General features: G+C 47.5%; 1 protein-coding gene across 6 annotated transcripts in view; it reads right to left on the bottom strand.

The window, feature by feature from the left end:
• Nucleotides 1-18,686, bottom strand: part of ASAP2 (ArfGAP with SH3 domain, ankyrin repeat and PH domain 2) — a 173,832-nt gene that overhangs the window by 61,063 nt on the left and 94,083 nt on the right. For all 6 annotated transcript variants that reach the window (XM_086699981.1, XM_086699980.1, XM_086699978.1 and 3 more), the window contains exons 4-7: nucleotides 14,335-14,409; nucleotides 12,543-12,592; nucleotides 10,314-10,443; nucleotides 4,805-4,890 (exon numbers count right to left, since the gene is read on the bottom strand). In XM_086699981.1, the coding sequence (XP_086556107.1) occupies nucleotides 4,805-4,890; nucleotides 10,314-10,443; nucleotides 12,543-12,592; nucleotides 14,335-14,409 (341 nt within the window). The remainder of the gene's footprint in view (nucleotides 1-4,804; nucleotides 4,891-10,313; nucleotides 10,444-12,542; nucleotides 12,593-14,334; nucleotides 14,410-18,686) is intronic.

Raw genomic sequence — 18,686 nt, 5'->3', positions numbered from 1 at the left:
GAATATCTTCTGTTTTGCCTGGATTATTCCTACCCATTCTTCAAGTTTTAAGTTAAATATCACTTTGTTAGTGAGGTCTCCATGCTTTAAAAAGAGTCTCCTTGCTATACTCTCTGAGCATTCTGTCTCTTCCTTCAAAACCCTTAGCACAACTACCATTACGTAGTCATTAGTGTGTTTGTTTAAAATACACCCACCCTCCCTTAGATCTGAAGTTCCAGAGGGTAAACACACAGTATCCACAAAGACTCGCACATTTCAAGCATACAGTATTTGCTGAATGAAAAAACAAACTGATGAAGGGAGGAAGGACTCTCCAGCTTTGGCCGGATGACTGGAAGGAGACGATCTTCAAAATGTGATGTGGGTCTCAAATGTGTTCACGTGAGGTGATGGTTATTCCTTCTAAACTCAGCAACGGTCCTGGGGGACTTTCCCTGGTGAAGTATGGAATGGACAGGAGGGGCTATAAAGGCAACGCAGCATGACATTTAATGCGGTAATTCCAAGGGGGAAGGGAGAGGAATATATATGGACGGAATGTGGGTTATGAACCGTTACTAGCCAGGCAGCAGGAATCGCAGAAGCTGTGCTAGAAGCTGTGCTGTTCTCGCCTAAATTTGCACATACAGGCGTAATTCTTTGTCCTATATTCTCATTCCCGTATTTTACCGAAGTCACGTCAGAGTGTTCAGAGGACTGCTCCACGTGTCTGCGTCCACCGTCAGGGCAGAGGGGCCGTGCCTTCCACCCCCTGCCACCACGGCCGGCAAATGACAGGCACTCCTCTAAACTGGAAAGGAAATCAGGAAGCACACACGCAGGAATGGGAAACTGAGCTCCTCCCCTGCTGTCACGAACTCCTCTGGTTCTCATGCTTTGCTCCGGTTACGTTTTTTCTTTATAGAAACTATCTCTTCGATCACTCCAAATTCTTGTGGAATAGGTAGAAAGAGAGGGAGAGAGAGAGGGAGAGAACACCAGGATGAGGAGCCAGAAAAGTATCACAGAAGATGGCATGGAAATGGTCCTGCTCTTGGGGACCCACGAAGGGGAGAGCAGGTACACAGCTCCAAGAATCTCTACGCCTGCAACCGTCCGTGGAGAGGAGAGCCCTGTTGTGGAGGCAAGTACTCAGAACTCAGAGAACTCAGAGTACCCAGAACTCAGAGTACAAAGAACTCAGGGTTTCTTGTCACACATGTCATTTCCAGCATGACCCTGGATGGTGCGCTGGGAGTAACGACACAAACTTGGATTTAAGATGTGGTTCTTATCTTTGTAATCACCCAGCCGATCTTGACCATCTACTTAGAACACCTCCTCCCTCTGACTGCCAAAATCCCTATCTTTCTGTACCCTCCTTTTTGAGGCGTGTTTTGGCACCTCAGTATACCCTCCCAGGCCTCAGGGAAAGTGTCAAAGAAAAGGGCTGTTGCTGCTTCATCACCTGACACCACTGTGACATTCCCTTTCTTTTTTTTAAGATTTTATATTTAAGGAATCTCTACACTCGACGTAGGGTTCAAACTCACAACCCTGAGATTGAGAGTCACTGGCTCCACTGACTGAGTCACACCCCATCACTGTGACGTTTCTAAGTATAAACCCTGGCACATTTTTCTTAGGTTGAATCATCAACACTGGCCCAACCTTCAGTCAAACAACGTTCACCATCAATACCACCAAATATCAATTTTTGTTTGTTTGAATTTTGTTTTTCGTTAAATGGTTTCTACACAGCCTGACCGAACCCTCAAGCCTTTAAAATGCACCTGCCGAGGCTCAGTCTTCAATCTCCCACCAAGCAGGGTGCCCTCCGCCTCTGGCTGTAGCCTTCCCAGCAGCATCCTGCCATCAGGGCCCAGGACTCGCCTGCCCTTTGCGCCCTGGCCCTGCCTCTCAAGGCAGCAAGCTTGTCTGGGGCCCTGGACCTGTGTCTCCCAAGTTCATCAGGCAACAGCTGGTCATGGCGGTTCTCAGCAGAGAATATGCTAAGGGAGACCAGGAAGGAGCTACGAGAACGTGCAGTGTGCAGCCACGTGGTCCTCCGTCCAATGGCCAACTCATTCCAGCCCTGCATTAACCTCCAAAATGTGGATGAGAAAAGTCAAAGCTGTGCAAATGATGGGAAGAGCATGCAGTGCACGCGCGCACACACACACACACACACACACACACACACACACACACACAGAGGAAGTAATGGAAGATTCATCATTCTCAAAGGTTGCTGAGCTCATGCCCATAAAAGGCCAACTAATTCACTTTTCCACCACTGGTCTGTTGCTACCCAACGGATCAGTTTGGGCAAAATAAAGAGAAAAAAAGGAAATCCCAGAATAGCTCTTCAAAATAAAATATTATCAAGGAAGCGACCCACTTCCTAATCTGTCTCACATAAGGTTACAAGGACAAGTACTGAAGAAGTAATTTGTACGTTAATCACAAGGTTAGGATTTTGAGTCTCTATAAAATAATTCATCTTGGAAATTCTACAAATTAGAAGCCTTTTTCCGTTCTCTGAGACTCTTTCCAAGCTTGGAGCTCTTCCCTTAGCCTACGGAGAATCACACGGCACGTCTTCCTTGGCGGTTTGACCTCGAGTGCACTGGAGACGTGCTGTCACCAAAACCATAGTAAGAAGGCCAAAGCTGTGCCAAGTTCAACAGTGCGATTTCCTACGCCAGGTAAATGCACCACACACTACAAACTGAACAAATGTCACGGCCCCTTTCCTTGAAGTCTACGTGGTTCGGTGGGAGACACACCACAGTATGAAAGATGCCACGCTGGAAATATACAGGAGGTACGTGGGAGTGTCGAGATAATGCAGAAGGAAGAGAAGTAATTCCATCAGGGGAGGACCAGGTGATTTCAAAGTAGCAGTTAGGCTGGAGGTAGGTCTTAAGGATGGACAGAAGCCAGGGGAAAGCACAAAGGCCCAGCAAGACATTCTAGAGAAGAGAGCAGCATGTGCAAAGATACATTAGTGTGGGGCATGGCCTATTTGGGGACAAGCAAGCAGACAGGTGTGGCGATTCAACCTCCAAAGACTTCTCACATCAGTCACGCCCTCCAGGGGCACCGTCCCCAGTCTAGGCCAAGACATCGTCATCTCTGGACTGCGCCGGGACAGGGCTGTGGGCGTAAGTGATCACTCACACCCACTCTTGCTCCTCGTTAAAGCAGAAGTGGAATCGAGAAGCCTTCCCAGAGGTTCCCCATCACCCCTGCTCTCCTCTCCTCGCCTCACACTGTTCCACTGTTTCACAGCCGACCCCCCCCCGCCCCCAAACCGTTACAGACATCATGTGTTTACTATTTGCCCACCTCATTAGAACCGGAGATTCATGAGTAAGAAGTATCACCAGAACCCCAAACAGTGCCCGGCCCATATCGAGCCCGGGAGCTCGGTATCTGCTGAACGAAGCCCCGATTCGAAACTTTCACGAGCTTCCTCCGTACATTTAGGATAAAACCTAAAACCTGTCACAAGCCTCCTAAGGCCGTCCACGTCTCTAGGCTCTTCCATCTGGTTTCATATCCCAATACCTTCCCTTCCCTCATTATGCTTAAGTCACACGAGGCTTCTTCCTGCCTTGAGACCCTGACTTTGCCTGGAATGTTCTTCCTCTACTTCTTACCTTCTTGACCTTTAGATCTCGGAGTCCATGCCTCCTCAAAGAGGCCTGCAGCTAGAGCAAGAAGAATGTGAGTATCTACTATACCCTAGGTACTGTGTCTGGCTGGAGGATACAGCAAGGAATGGGGCGGGGAGGGGGTGCAGAGAAGAAGAAAAACCCAGTCCCTGCCTTCCATCTTCATCTAAATCAGGTCCTTCTACTCTTTCCTAGATTCCAACACTTCAGACACGTTCCAAATGTGCAGCATAAAGCCGTTTGCTGAAGTTCACTCGCCTACTGGATTCGAGCAGGAACGGTGCCCGTGAAGGACAGTATTTCTCTCTAGCATCCAGGACAATGCCAGACACACAGCACATGCTGCGAGTGAGGGATGAGTGAGGGGCTGGGTTACGCCAGGACCGGGGTTTGGGCAGCAGGAACGAAAGTGTGGCGTGATGAGGGCCAGGCTGTGCGGGGCTCACGTGTGGGCCAAGTGGAGTATGGGAGACGACCGCGAACACAGAAGCATCTCCCTCTCTCCCACACTCAGCCTCCTTTGCTCATCGTGGTCACTTGCTTTACGGGATAACTCACACAGGACACTATTTCCTTAATTTAACACACTAATTTCTTTTAAACAACAACAACACGAAACATCTGTGAATCATGCATGAGATCAAACTGGTCTGTCCCTCTGCAAAAAGAGCAAAAATACATACATCTGATGATTACTATAGATTTTTATATTATTTGTATTTTTTATTGAAGAGTCTTACACCACAAAATTCGCCCTTTTCAAGCACACCACTCAGTGGTTTTTGTATATTCACCAAGTTGTGCCATCATTAGCATGGTCTCATTCCAGAACATTTCATTACCCCAAATAGCAGTAATCCCCTACTTTCCCCAAGCCCTGGCAATCAGTCACCTGTAGATCTATTCCCGGCCTTTCAAAGAGATAAAATCATACACAGTGTGGCCTTCTGTGTCTGGCTTCTTTCACTTAGCACATTTCCAAGGTTTACCCGTGGTACAGCGTGTATCCGTACTTCATTTCTTTTACTACTGAGTTTTAAGTGACTGTTTATTTTCCTCAATGCAATACTGTATATCTACCAGAAACTGCCTTAAAGTGAGAAACATTTGAAATGACATCATAACAAAGAAGAAGAACTTACTTGCATTGGGCATGAAAGTATTTGATCAGATTCTGAAGTAAATCCACTCCCTTTTTAATCTTAATTTCATTGACCTTCAGCAGATACTGTTAAAAAAAAAAAAAAAGGGTATGTCATAAGCAGAACAGAAGCTTGTGAGGACAGACCACCTTCTCCACTTCTCTGACATCTTTTACTAGGGGTAGAGCTCATGCCAGATGCTTAATATTTTCTGAAGGCCAGAACTGAACATTTCTCTTAGTTTGGGGCGATATGAATTACCTGATGTCCAGGTAACTAAATGTTTAAGTGCCAAGAACTCCTAGTAGTAAGACACTGTGCCTTAACCTGCTGGAAGAAATTTTCTTCGAGCTGCACAAAGGATGCGGAGGGGTGGAGTGAAAGGGCTCTACCCATCCTGGATGCTTCTGTCCACATCCTCCTGCCCACATCCCTTCTCTGGGCAGGTCGTCAGCTGCAACACTAAGTGCTAGTGTTTAGTATCTGAGACTCCTGTCACTGTGTCTCTGATCTTGGCACTTAAGAAAATGTGACTGTTATAAAAACCAAATTTAAAAATTTTTTTTTAAAAAATGTTCTATTTATTTATTTAGAGAGACACAGAGTATTGAGTAGGGGAGGGGCAGAGAGAGACGGAGACACAGAATCCAAAGCAGCCTCCTGGCTCTGAGCTGCTGTCAGCACAGAGCCCAAAGCGGGGCTCGAGCTCACGAACTGTGAGATCACGACCTGAGCCAAAGTCGGACGCTTAACTGACTGAGCCACCACCAGGCATCCCAAAAACCAAATTTTAAGTTGAAATTACTTAAAGCCACTTTTCACTTTTCATTCATTCAGAAATGACCATTAAAATATCAGGAAGTCCCAGGAATCTACAAAACCAGCATCAGGAAATGCATTCGTTCTTTGCTAACGGTTTACAGAACAAAGACTCCGTAAGTTCTCTATCCCTTCCACAGTGAGGATATGGCATACAGACCCCTGAGAACACGTCATCTCCGAGACTAGATGCTCCCAAAAGAGCGGCCGCCCCTGCTGACCACACAGGCGTCTCGGCCACCAACTGGAAAGCTGACGTTCAGGCCACAGAGCCCAACAGGAGAGGAAGCAGCTTGTAAAGAGTTGACTACAAAATCTCAGTTTCCTACACCAACCTCCTGCATATCTTCCCCTTCTTTCAGTCTCATATTTATTCGCTGTTAACAAAATAAGATGTTTGGCAATGGATCGAAATGGTTAAGTGGTTAATAAGATGCTTGGCAATGTGTCAAAATATAAAACGTGCGCCTTTTTGGTATAGATATTCCACTTACGGGAACTTTTTCTAAGATAATCATAAAAGTTTATGAACATGAATAGAAAACAAGGTTCACTGCAGATTTGCTTATAAAAGTAACAAACGGCAACCCGAATGTAATGAATGGAAAATTAAAGTATGGTGCAGCCACACACAAAAATTGCTACGTAGCCAGGAAGCTAATAAAGCAGAGACTTTCTGACATGGAAAGATGCCCATGACATACTGGTGACTCAAAATAATCAGGATACAAAGCACCAGTAGAAAATGATCCCGCTTATACAAATTATTTTTATGAATGGACACAGAGATATATGAAAGACGTTTAGCTCAATATCAAAGTACTTATCTTTTGGGGTGATTTTTTTTTTATATTGAATACATTATTTTTAATTTTATTTTTTAAATTTACATCCAAATTAGTTAGCATATAGTGCAATAATTTCAGCAGTAGATTCCTTAATGCCCCTTACCCATCTAGACCATCCCCCTCCCACAACCCCTCCAGTAACCCTCTGCTTGCTCTCCATATTTAAGAGTCTCTTATGTTTGTCCCCCTCCCTGTTTATATATTATTTTTGTTTCCCTTCCCTTAGTTCATCTGTTTTGTACCTTAAAGTCTTCATATGAGTGAAGTCATATACTTGTCTTTCTCTAATTTCACTCAGCATAATACCCTCCAGTTCCATCCACGTAGTTGCAAATGCCAAGATTTCATTTTTTTTTTGATTGTCGAGTAATACTCCATTATATATATACAAGTTGATTTTTAATTTCATATATACAGACTAACTTTTAAAAGTGTATTTTTTTTCTTTTAATTTGAGAGAGAGAGAGTATGCATGCATGCACAAGCAGGGAAGGGGCAGACGGAGAGAGAATCTCAAGCAGACTCCAGGTTCAGCCCAGGATCCAATGTGGGGCTTGACCCCACAACCCTGGGATTATGACCTGAGCCAAAATCAAGTATTGTACTTTTCAACCGACTGAGCCACCCAGATACCCCAAGAGTGCATATTTTTATAATCAAAGAAAAACAAGACGGGATCTCTCCTACATTTTCCATTCATGCGTGCTCTACATCACCTATTTATGGCACACTGAATTTCTCTATAAAATTCATTTTGAAAAAAAAGTTACAGAGTTTTATTTTTTAATATTCTTTTAAATTTTTTTATTCTTTATTACTTTTGAGAGAGAGAGAGAGACAGACAGACAGACTGAGAGCAAGCAGGGAAGGGGCAGAGAGAGAGAGGGAGACACAGAATCGGAAGCAGGCTCCAGGCTCTGAGCGCTCAGGACAGAGCCCGACGTGGGGCTGGAACTCACAGACTGTGAGTGAGATCATGACCTGAGCTATAGTCGGCCGCCCAACCGACTAAGCCACCCAGGCGCCCCAACGGAGCTTTAAAATAAACACCTACAAGCCAGTCTTCAAGATTAGATCTTGGGCAACTAAAATTTTAAACCCCTAAACAACGGCAGACATTTACAAACTTGAGGTCCTCAGTATGAGGAACCAGTTGAACAATTTTACCACCAGTAACTTCAGCATCTCCCTTGGAGATGTTGGATTCCGGGGGGAATGCTTTTCAGACATTCTTTCTTCCCCACAGAGAGCCCTTTCCAGCCCACTTCTGTTTGGCCCACATCTACTTCTTTCATCGGATGCGTCCTCTTCTGGAAACCCCACCTCTGCCTCTGTACGTGCACACAGTGCCTGCCTCCGCTAACGGCCGGATCCACTAGGCTCGGCACACACAGGGGCCTGCGGCACACACAGGGGCCTGCAGCCCACCCAGGGGTCGGCTCGGAAGGTGGCTCCTTTGTACAACTGAGAGGCGTCATTGACACAGCACATTTCCAATCAAATAAACTATTCTACCAATGCACACGATCCATTCACTGAACCCCAGAAGAGGAAAAGCAACAGTGTGGGGTGCCTACCTCAGAAAGCAATGCAGTGCCCCCAATAGTAACAGACTAATGGAGTTTCACAATTCACTAAACATTCTTTTTTTTTTTTTTTTTTTTTTTTTAACGTTTATTTACTTTTGAGACAGAGAGAGACAGAGCATGAACAGGGGAGGGGCAGAGAGAGAGGGAGACACAGAATCCGAAAAGCAGGCTCTAGGCTCTGAGCCATCAGCCCAGAGCCCGACGCGGGGCTCGAACTCGCGGACCGTGAGATCGTGACCTGGGCTGAAGTCGGATGCTTAACCGACTGAGCCACCCAGGCACCCCTAAACATTCTTAAACAAGCAGTCTTTTGCAGAGTTTAGGCAAATGTATTTTCTCCTTACTGCAGCTGAAAAAAAAAAAGAGCATAACCCAAACACACATATATACATACCTGTTCCAAATCCATTCTTTGTAAAACACTGCTACTTAATTTTACCCCAATTAAATAAAAACAATACCTAGTATTTGTGTACCACACAGCAATTTCCTATGCCAGTCTCATATCCTCTGGGCTGATTCCTTCAACACCGTGAGAAATTGGCCAGGCAGGCATTGTTATGTACGAGGTCTGTTTATAAAACAACATGTATCTAAAAACATCCACTCTCCTATCTACAGTAAGACTTTGAGCTTAGCTGACTTTCTAAATATTCACTTAATGGAAAAAAAAAGTAGCAAAGGAAGAACAAAAGAACAAAGAAGACATGAGACATAAAACAACAAAAAAAGTAAGACAGTAGACATAAATCCAACCACATCAATAGCAACATCAATGTGAAAGGATTAAACAATCCCATCAAAAGGCAGAGAGTGTCAGACTGGATTTAAAACATGCTGTCTACAGGAAACACACTTTAGATTCACACATACACTACAGGTTGAAAAAAAAACCCCATGCAAACAGAAGCTACGAGAGCTGGAGCAGCCGTACTAATATCAGACTAGTATCACCTCCTTGATCCCGGGACTGATTCTCCTCCACTGAGCACTTAGGAGATCGCTCTGGGAATAAAAACGCGTGTAAGCATACTCCTAAGATGCACTTGTCTAAAAGCTGAACGCCTGCTGCAATTAACATTCTGAAATCAACAAGCGCCTGTGCAACAGCCCTGCGGTTGACTGCTCCGTTGACTGCTCGCAGGGAATCGAGAGCAAGGCTGAGTTAGCGACAGTGCCTGTCACAAACGGTACCCGTGCACTGTGCACACTTAAAACTCAGGTCTGCACCTGCTACGGCACAGACCCCATCGAGTACACGGGCTTCCCCGGAACCGCCAGGAGAGCAAACACTCAGGCAGAGGCAGGAGTGGTTTCCACAGGCCGTTTTTACAGAGAGACCCACAAGCAAGGCATAAAAAGGCATAAAAAGGCTGGAGGCAAAGGCCTTCAGGATTGGTTTCTATTATTTTCCAAGCCTCTGCCAGGGAATGTCCCAGAGTGTCAGCACTGTTTCCCTCTCCCTCTCCAGAGGCAAGGGCTCAGGCTGCAGACAGGCACTCCCCAGGGCCTCCCACCTCGATGAGTGGACCTGGGAGGAAGCACTTCAGAGGCAGGTGGCTTGGCTCCCCGGATGCCCTCTGTCACTCATGCCCGTGTGCACCCAGACCCACAAGGGGACCAGCTGCATTTTTTTCCAGCTGACTTCTCCCTGGCTTCCTCATGGATTCCACTGGTATAATGAGAGCCCACATACCTCATTAAAAAACACTAATGGAGGGAGTACTTTAGCGACGCTCCATGTGAGAGGGAAGTCTGAGTATGTATTTGAGGCCAGAGAGGACATTTCTTTAAATTTAGTTTCTTTCCTACCTTTTTTTTTTTTTTTTAAGTTTATTTTATTTATTCTGAGAGAGAGGGAGAGAGAGAAAGGGAGGGAGGGAGGAAATCCCAAGCACTGAGCCCGAAGCAGGGCTCAAACTCATGAACCAGGAGATCATGACCCGAGCCGAAGTCAAGAGTCAGTCGCTTGCTTAACTGACTGAGCCACGCAGGCGCCCCTCTTCCCTACCTTCAATTAGTGGTTGGGGTTGGATTCAACTCATCCCACACTCCAGGAGACTCAGGCTCCCCCAGTAAGAGAAATTGGACAAATGGAGTCCAATCATGCCCCGGTGTGCTGTCTGAAGCCTCTGGAAGTGTGCATTCTCCACAGGAGTTGACACACGGTAAAGACCGGCTGCAAGACAGCACCCACCACCCCCCCCAGCTGGCTGCCTGTCCCCCGCAGGAACCTGCACCCCCAGCTCTCACCTCGCACATCTGGAGCTGGAAAAGCCGCCTCTCCTTCTCCATCTCTTCGGCGATTTCAGCCCCACTGATCTCGGTGCGAATCATCCCATGCAGCTTGGCATGCTCCTTCTTCTCCTTTTCAATTTTGGTGCTGCAGGTGAAAAAAGCAAGGATAATTTGAGATGCCACCTGGCACGGCAGTCCAAACCAGACCAGACGGGCCTGCGGGGATCCCGTTACCCAGCCTGCGAGACAAACGTGCATGAGTCTTCTAGAAACAAGACGGCCTCTTAACTCACCGGAATGGAAAATGCGTGTGGTTATAAGAATGTCACACTTGGCCTTTTTTGGGTACTGACTCAAAATATACTTTCCTAAGCACCTACTTCATGCCAGATCTGGGTCAGAAGAGGTAAGAGAGCCTGCTTACACCTCAGAGGCTTCCTTCAGGGCAGCGTTCTGTTTGTCCGTCCGTCCGTGTGTCTGTCGGTGTGCCCGCTGAGCCACACACAGGGTGCTATGTGGCGGGAGACTCCCTCCCTCCTGGGATTTCTCCCTGCTGCTCTCAACCCGCCTCCTCGCTGAGTGAGGTCTTGCCGGGGCTCTGCCTCGGACAGCGCTCAACTCGGACAGCGCTCTCTGTCGCAGAACAACCCTCACACGTAAATGGTTAAAGAGTTACTTTTAAAAACTATCTTAGAATTATTTCAAGCTCTCACATTCTCAAATCCTGGGATTTTGTGAGTAATTCTGTCCCCACTCCATGTACGTATGTCCTGATTTTGATCTCATTCCCCTTTCAAACCTTTCCCTTTCAGAACCACAAGAGCCTCTCAGGCTACCTGCTTCAAAATCCCCCTCCATGCCCCTGGTTCAGAAATGCCCAGAAGCGTCTCCTCTGAGAGGCCTGAGGGCGGCCCCAACAGCAGCTGAATGGAAATCCACCTCTGGCCGTGACCCGATGACTCTGGCAGACTGGCAACAAACCAGCGAGTTTTGGCTTCCTGTCTACACAGGAGGCCTGGTGAGCCTCTCCCTGTCGAGTGCACAGCACTGGTCAGCGGAGGAAGGAGGCTCAGGGCAGGGACAGCAAGCCTGGAGCTTCTCCGGGATGAACAGAGCTTCACGTGCTCTAGGTTATTCCATTAGTAAAATCCAGAATTTGGGGATCCGAGCAACTTGGAGAAATTTTGGTGTAGAAATTTAAGATTTCCAGGAAGGGACAAGTATCAGAGGTTTGGTATTCCCTGGTTTGAGCTTTGTGATCCTTCTCCACTGAACAGATACCCGGGGCTGGTTTTAAAAACAACACACACACACACACACACACACACACACACACACACACACAAAACCCCAAGTCCAATTAAATACTTGTAGTGACATCTGGAACAGCTTTCTTCTTAACACCTCTCACTTTGCCAGATGGCTTCATGTTAAAGTCTCTCTCTCCACTCAGAAAACTACATTGTTACCCAATGCGCAGTCATTACACAGCAAACATGAGACATTTCAAAACATGTTCTCTCTCTCAAGTATTTACAGTAATTAAAACCACTATCTCTGCAATCAGCAGCCCAATTCTAGTGAGCGAGCGGGATTGTCTCCATGCTGGGAAGGAGCAACCGTGACCAGGAGTGATGGCTGGAGCCAACCCGAGAGGTCCTGTCTTCAGGGGGGACCGTGGTGCACATCCAAGAATGAGCTGACCCTTTTCTTCGCGTTCTCGCAGCAGATGAAGCCATCAAATAAGGCTAGCGTGGGGAGTTCCAACAAGCTCCTTTCTCTCTCTCTTTCTAAACCAAGGGACTGGTGCTTTGGAGAAATACAGACACAAAGCTAAAAGCAGATGGCTCATGCAGATCGCCAGCAAGATGAAGTCTGAAATCGGGCAACTGTCATAAACGGTGATCAAGTAGAGAAAGTGTTTTTTTTTTTAAAAAAAAGGAAAAAAAAAACACCTCCCAAGAAAACCTGGCCTTATCCTTCAATCAGCTTTCCTGAAAATAACCCTCTACACCCGTGATGACATAACAGAAAAGGGACCAGGAACAACTTGTTTGAAGAGGTCCAGGGCGTCGCTGAATTTAGACACCGAGTATGGAAGCATCTGGCACAAACCACAGCAAGACGGGTTTAAGGGAATTCGTCCCTGGGTTAAGGTTTATTTAAGAAAATACCTTTAAGCTATTAAAAGCTCAGTTTAAAGTTAAAATCTCAAATTACCTACTAAAAAATGGCAACACTCACATTTTTGTTTCATAGTCCTTCCAAGCTTTATCAAAAGGCTTTTTCAGATCCTGCAAACAGAGAGGCATAAATTAAACAGAACTAGTGTTAACTTCCGGGCAAGACAACTTACTTATTCCTAGACTGGCCCCGAAAGGAACATTAATTTCTGTAACAAATGACGCATGCAATCCCAGGGAAAAGAAAGAGCATGAAAAAAGCACAGGCTTTTAACCAGATGAGCAGACATGCCAAATGCACGGAGAACAAGCAAGAATCCCATCGCACACCCGCTCCCCACTGGCGTATTAACTCATGGCCTGTGGTGTTTGACCCACACCCTGCCCTCTGCCTTAGGACTGCTCTAAAATTAAACCCAGAAAAACATTTAATCTGCAAGTATTTTAGTACCTCTCCCTACAAAAAAAAAAAAAAAAAGGCAGGGGGGGGACTCTGACTTTTTCTACGACCAGGAGAGATGTAACCCTGATTTGGGCCCCAACAAGGATATAAAAGCCATTCACCTTCTCCTGAGGTTTTTGTAGAGAGAGGTACTGAAATACTAAAACACAAGAGAAGGTGAATGGCTTTTATATCCTTGTTGTAGGGGCCCAAATCAGGGTTACATCTTTCCTGTTCATAGAAAAGTCGGAACCCCCCCCCCCCACCTTTTTTTTTTCCTACTCTTGCGTCTGGCACTTAGGACCTCGGACGCTGATAAAGCCAGTCTCAAAAGCACACTGAGCCACTAGAAATGCTACCAAATGGCTCCCACCTACTTATGCTCCCTTTCCCCAGGGTTCCTTTGTAAGAAAGGACCTCCTTTTGGGGGAAGGGACTTATTTTTTCTCTTTTGACTATTCACTGTCCTCATGACAAGGCCAAGGCTCCTCGCCTGGCATCCGAGGCCTTCCAGGAACTAGTCCTTCCCATCGGGGAAGCCTCGTCTCCTGCTCCTGCACCTCCCCGGACAAAAGCCACATCAAAAGCCTCAGGAGCAGGGCCCTGTCGTGCTCCCACGCCTGTACACACGTGTCCCTCTGCCCTCCCATCCTGCTGACTCGGCTGGCGTGTTATTTTAGGACCCAGGGTCGGTCCAGGACAACGAGGAATGTTCCCCGGGTCCTCCCGGCTCACCAGGCCCAGGGCTCCCGCTGCCCCAACAGCCCGCCTGCGCTTCCAATGTGCCAGACGTGACTGGGAATCAAGTGCAGATCCAGTCAAAGAATCTCATCTCCTAAGAACTGGGGCACAATCATCTGTTTTTCATACGACACATCTGTTTGTGCCAGGGACACGCTCAGCGTCTGGTATAGATGCCACTCGAGCCGAATGTTCCTCACTCACATGCTCACGGAACAGTTCACACCTGAGGTCTCTCTTCCCGAACAAGGAACATCCTTTGGAGGACAGAAAGATCAAGTCGGCTCAAGCCGTCCTGGGCCAGATTTTCCTACCGGGAAACCACATCCTGGCCAGGACCTTTCTCCCAGCGGTCAACCAGACTTCCCCGCACGGGTTTCCCTGCTCAGCTGACAGAGCCCCAAACCGTTCACAGGTTCCCAAAGGGCTGTTCTCTCCCTTCACGCCCCCCTTGCCATCCCACGTTTAGAGCACCAGCAGGAGGACCGGAAAGGCCATGGGTCACCCCTGGTGTGGCTGAAAGGTGGTGGCAAGGTAGCAAATCAAGGGAAACTGACGGAGCAGGATGCCGTCCCGCCATCCCAGTAAGAACACCGCTGCCCCAACAGGCTGGCGTGACTGCGGTTCTCGGTTCCACGGGGAGCGGGAATCAGGGTCGTTAAGGACATACCCCTTTCACGCCTTTCAGGTCCCCCTTCAGCAGACTGTCCAGAGGGAAGGAGATGATGTTGTTCATATTCTGAATCTAAAAAGCAAGCACACAAAATTCTTATTCGATTTCCTTTTTTTTTTTTAATTTTTAAGTTTATTTACGTATTTATTTAGAGAGAGATAGAAGAAGCACGAGGAGGGGAGGGAAGACAGAGAGAGAGGCAGAGAGAGGGGGAGAGAAAGAACACCAAGCAGGCCCCTTGCTGTCACTGAGAAGCCCGACGCGGGGCTGGATCTCATGAACCGTGAGATCATGACTTGAGCTGATAACCAAGAGTCGGACGCTCAACGTATTTCCTTTTTAATCTGAAGTAAGAACAGCAGGATGTTCAAGAACACCTGGTAAGAATTAACCTTCACCAAAAACCTGGCCAGCACGTGCATGACCGCTTTACCCATTCCTACGTTCTTCGTGGCGATTTCATTTTACAAATAAAACTGTAACAAGTCTATTTTTCACAACAGCCTTCTACTACTAAAGTATGAAGTTTGTGGAAAGATAATTATTACAGTGAAGACAAATTATTTCAAAACAACCAATGACAGAATCACTTTAAAGATACCAGAACAGAGGGGTGTCTGGGTGGCTCAGTCAGTTACGTATCCGACTTCGGCTCAGGTCACGATCTCCCCGTTTGTGAGTTCAAGACCCGCATTGGGCTCTGTGCTGACAGCTCAGAGCCTGGAACTCCTTCAGATTCTGTGTCTCCGTCTCTCTCTGCCCCTCCCTCACTTGCGGTCTGTCTCTCAAAAATAAACAAACGTTAAAAAATAAAATTAAAAAAAAAGATACTAGAACAGAATCACAAACACTTCCTGCTATCGCTCGTGGCTCTTAGCTCCTGGGCTATGGCTTACTCAAGTCTCAGGCTCACAGACCACAGCATCCCCACGGTGGCCCCCCACAGGGAAAATCAGAATGAAAAAGAGAACGACAGGGGTGCTTCTGTCTTTTTGTGAATGTGTAGGAGTCAATGTTCAGAGAGAGGAAAAGGAACGAGTGTGTGTTTGTGGTGTGTATGAGGTGTGGGGCGCATGTGGGATGTGTGGTGTGCATGTGTACAATGTGAATGCGTGTGTGTGAAAGCGTGTGTATGTGTTCCTAGTGTGTGTGCATGTGGCTTTATGTGGTGCATGCACGTGTGTATACAGCGTGTGTGGGTGTGTGTATGTGGGATGTGTGAGATGTGTGTATACGTATATAGTGTCTGTACGTGGGGGGGGTGTGCGTGCATATGTGTATATAGTGTGTGTGCGTGTGTGGTGTGTGTGTATGTGTATTTCTGTGTGTGTATTTATCTGGAGATAAATGAGAAAAGCAGGGAGAGAGGTTTTGAGATCCTCTGTTCCCTTCCCTGAAGCACAAAAAAAAGAGACAGTGACTTAGCAGGTTGTCACCATGGATTAAACCGACCAGAATCAAACCCTCCCAGCACACTCGAGCACGCGCACACACAGCCAGCAAGGCTGTCCCCGCCGGCTTCAAATGTGAGGGAGCAAAGACACGACGCTTCGGTTAGGAACGTTCAGGCACAGACTCCCTGTGTTCTGGACCCTACAGAGTCCCTCCCCGGCAACAAGCTGAAGACCTGCTTTCTCCTCTCCCCGGGCTCAGGCCACTGCCTTCAGTCAACACAATACGGGTCACTTGGGGATACACACACCTAGGTTATGGGCCTATAAAAAATGAGACACAAGTAAGGACTTTGGAACCATATGCATTTACTCTTACACCTGAGCAGAGGAAACTTTTAATTTTAGTAGAATTACCTGGAATAGGAAGACCAACTATAGGCATAATTTTTAAGGCGATACAGGATCTGATTTTCATACACTACTCGGCCCACGAAACTTCAAATCAGAGGGAAGAAATTTACTTGAAAGCTACTGGTAAGGGGCGTGATAATGCACTGAACTGCCAATCTGCCAAATAAACGATCAACTAATGGCTGTCGTTTCAGAAATGCCTCTTTGGGGTAACTTTTGTCCAAGGCTTACACAACTCTGTGTCACACACCCGACGCTTTTCCGGGGTACGGTGTAATCAGCTATGAGTGGCGAGGATTAGCCTTAAGTTAGATGTTCGAACGCCGAGACGCTGAGCTGGAGGCGAGGTGTGAGGATGACTGGACTGAACGAGGACAGACAAAAGGCCGTGCCGGTGAGTCAGCTGATGGCACGCACACCTGGTTTCCACCGTGGCAGGAGTAAACATGAGTGCAGGGCGTGGGGCTGCCCCACGCCTGTCTCCTTCCACATCTTCCACGTCTGCGGGCACCCACGTGCGGCCACGCCAGCTGCCACCCCACGCCGGCCCTGCCCGCAGCGGCGGGTCCCTCACACTGGGATCTCCTCCGCTCCACCTTTCAGACCAGCTGCTCGCCCGCGGACTCCCTGCGCGCCATTCTCGCCACCATGTTTTCCGGACCGAGGCAAAGGCTTCCCCTGCTCCTGGCCACCAGCCCCTGGTCTCCGCCTGCCCCGCCCCCTCCTCCTCCGCAGTTCTGTCAGAGTCAGCTGGTGTGGTGCCCCTCACCCCTGCCCTCGGGACCCTCCACGGTCCAAGCCCCTTCGCCACTTTTCATCTTCGTATCCAGCCAAGCAGAAGCCTTGGCTGTTCTCTGCTCGTGCTCAATCTGTTCCACCGTCTTCCCGCAGCCCCCTGTCCAAAGCCTTCCCCTCCATCAGGCTCCCTGCAGATGCTACCTTCCCCGTGAACATCCCCCAGCCGCCAGCAGGAAGTGATCCCTCCCTCCCAAATCCTCCAACATTCTCTTTTTAAAGAATTTCTTCAGGTCCTTGACGGGTTCTACCCTGCTTCATCTCATCAGTCTGACCCCGTACGTCCGAAAGGACGACTTTCAGTGTCCTTCATGCTATATTCTCCACGGCACCTAGTGCCGGGCCTGACCCGGAGCAGGTGCTTGAGAAACACGGATTGAGTAAATCAATATCTGTAAGCATTTTTCTGAGCATCTAATACAGAAGAGACAGAATCCAGAGATACATTAATATCTTTAAGCCAAACATCATACAACAAATGCGTATGTGAATTAACTAGTCCATTCGTTGCGTATTTATTCAGCACGTATTTGTAGACAGCAACTAGCTGGCTACAAAGATACACAGAACACAACGTTTGCCATCTCAGAGGGAGAATAAATATATACACAGCAAGTTTTAAACAGAGAAAGTCTAAGACATACCCAAGACATACTTGGGAAGGAGGTGACTGTCCCAGTTGCTGAGTCTTGAGACACTGCCCTTTCAGCGACATGATCACACAGAGCCATGGCTAACAGTCAGAGGCACAGGTCAATTTGGCCCTGAACACCATCTAGAGACGAACCAACATGGCATCATCTTGGACAAGGCAACTGCGAGACAGGGGCCGCAAAAACAGCCCAAAGCGGGGCATCAGAGCCGCCCAGGGCGAGAGGCTGAGCCAAAGGCACCAGCACAACTCAATTTTATAGTGGGTTGGAGAACAAGGTAGTTACAGATTAAAAATCTTATTTCCAGAAAGAAGCCTAGTGCATTTGTTACAGGAGGCATGTGTAAGCATGAATGCACACATGAAGTGAGTGAGGAAAACAAGATCCTCTACAGTGGCGGGGACAGAACACCACACAATTTGGTTTATAAATCTATTTTGAGACTATTTGTTATTTAATTCAAATAAGAATGTAGGTACTGACACACAGGTATTAGGGCCAGAAGAGGTTAACTAAGCTTTGGCATCTAGAGTGAAACTGTCAACTTGAGGAGTGAAAACTTTTGGAGATCTAAACACACTGACCAGCCTGCTTTCATTCTAGATACTGCAGATGGGGCCCATAGCCTAGCAGTGACCAGGACATTAAAGAGCCCCTACAGCTGCCAAGGAGATGCACAGGGTCCTTAGGGAGTGACAGGAGAGGAAGCTAAAGAGGCACAGAGGGGTTAGCAGCAAAGATGGGTTAGACAGAGCCTCAGTCCCCAGGAATGCACCATTTAATAGGAGGGACAAAGCCCATAATTAAGTAAGCAAACTGCCATATGGCTCTCAAGAGCCATAAATAAAGCACCACAGAATTTCCAAGAAAAGAAAATTACTACTGGTCTGGACACCAGGGAAATCTTCGCTGATCAGGGGTTATGTGAGGCGGGCCTTTAAAAGAGGGAGAATTTCATCCTGCAAGACGGAGTAGAGGGTATCCCAGGCAAGAAGCAGTGTGGACAAGCGAGCAAAGGCACACCCCAGCACGTGAGCAGAGAGAGGAGCAGGGAAGACGATGCCGAAAAGAGAAGGCTGGACGCCAGATTGACTGA

Source organism: Puma concolor, chromosome A3 (genome assembly GCF_028749965.1).
Source record: "Puma concolor isolate L17-30 chromosome A3, mPumCon1.1.hap2, whole genome shotgun sequence".
NCBI classification, from domain to species: Eukaryota; Metazoa; Chordata; class Mammalia; order Carnivora; family Felidae; genus Puma; species Puma concolor.
Note: the sequence above shows the minus strand (reverse complement) of the source record. Positions and strands in the feature narration are given on the sequence as shown.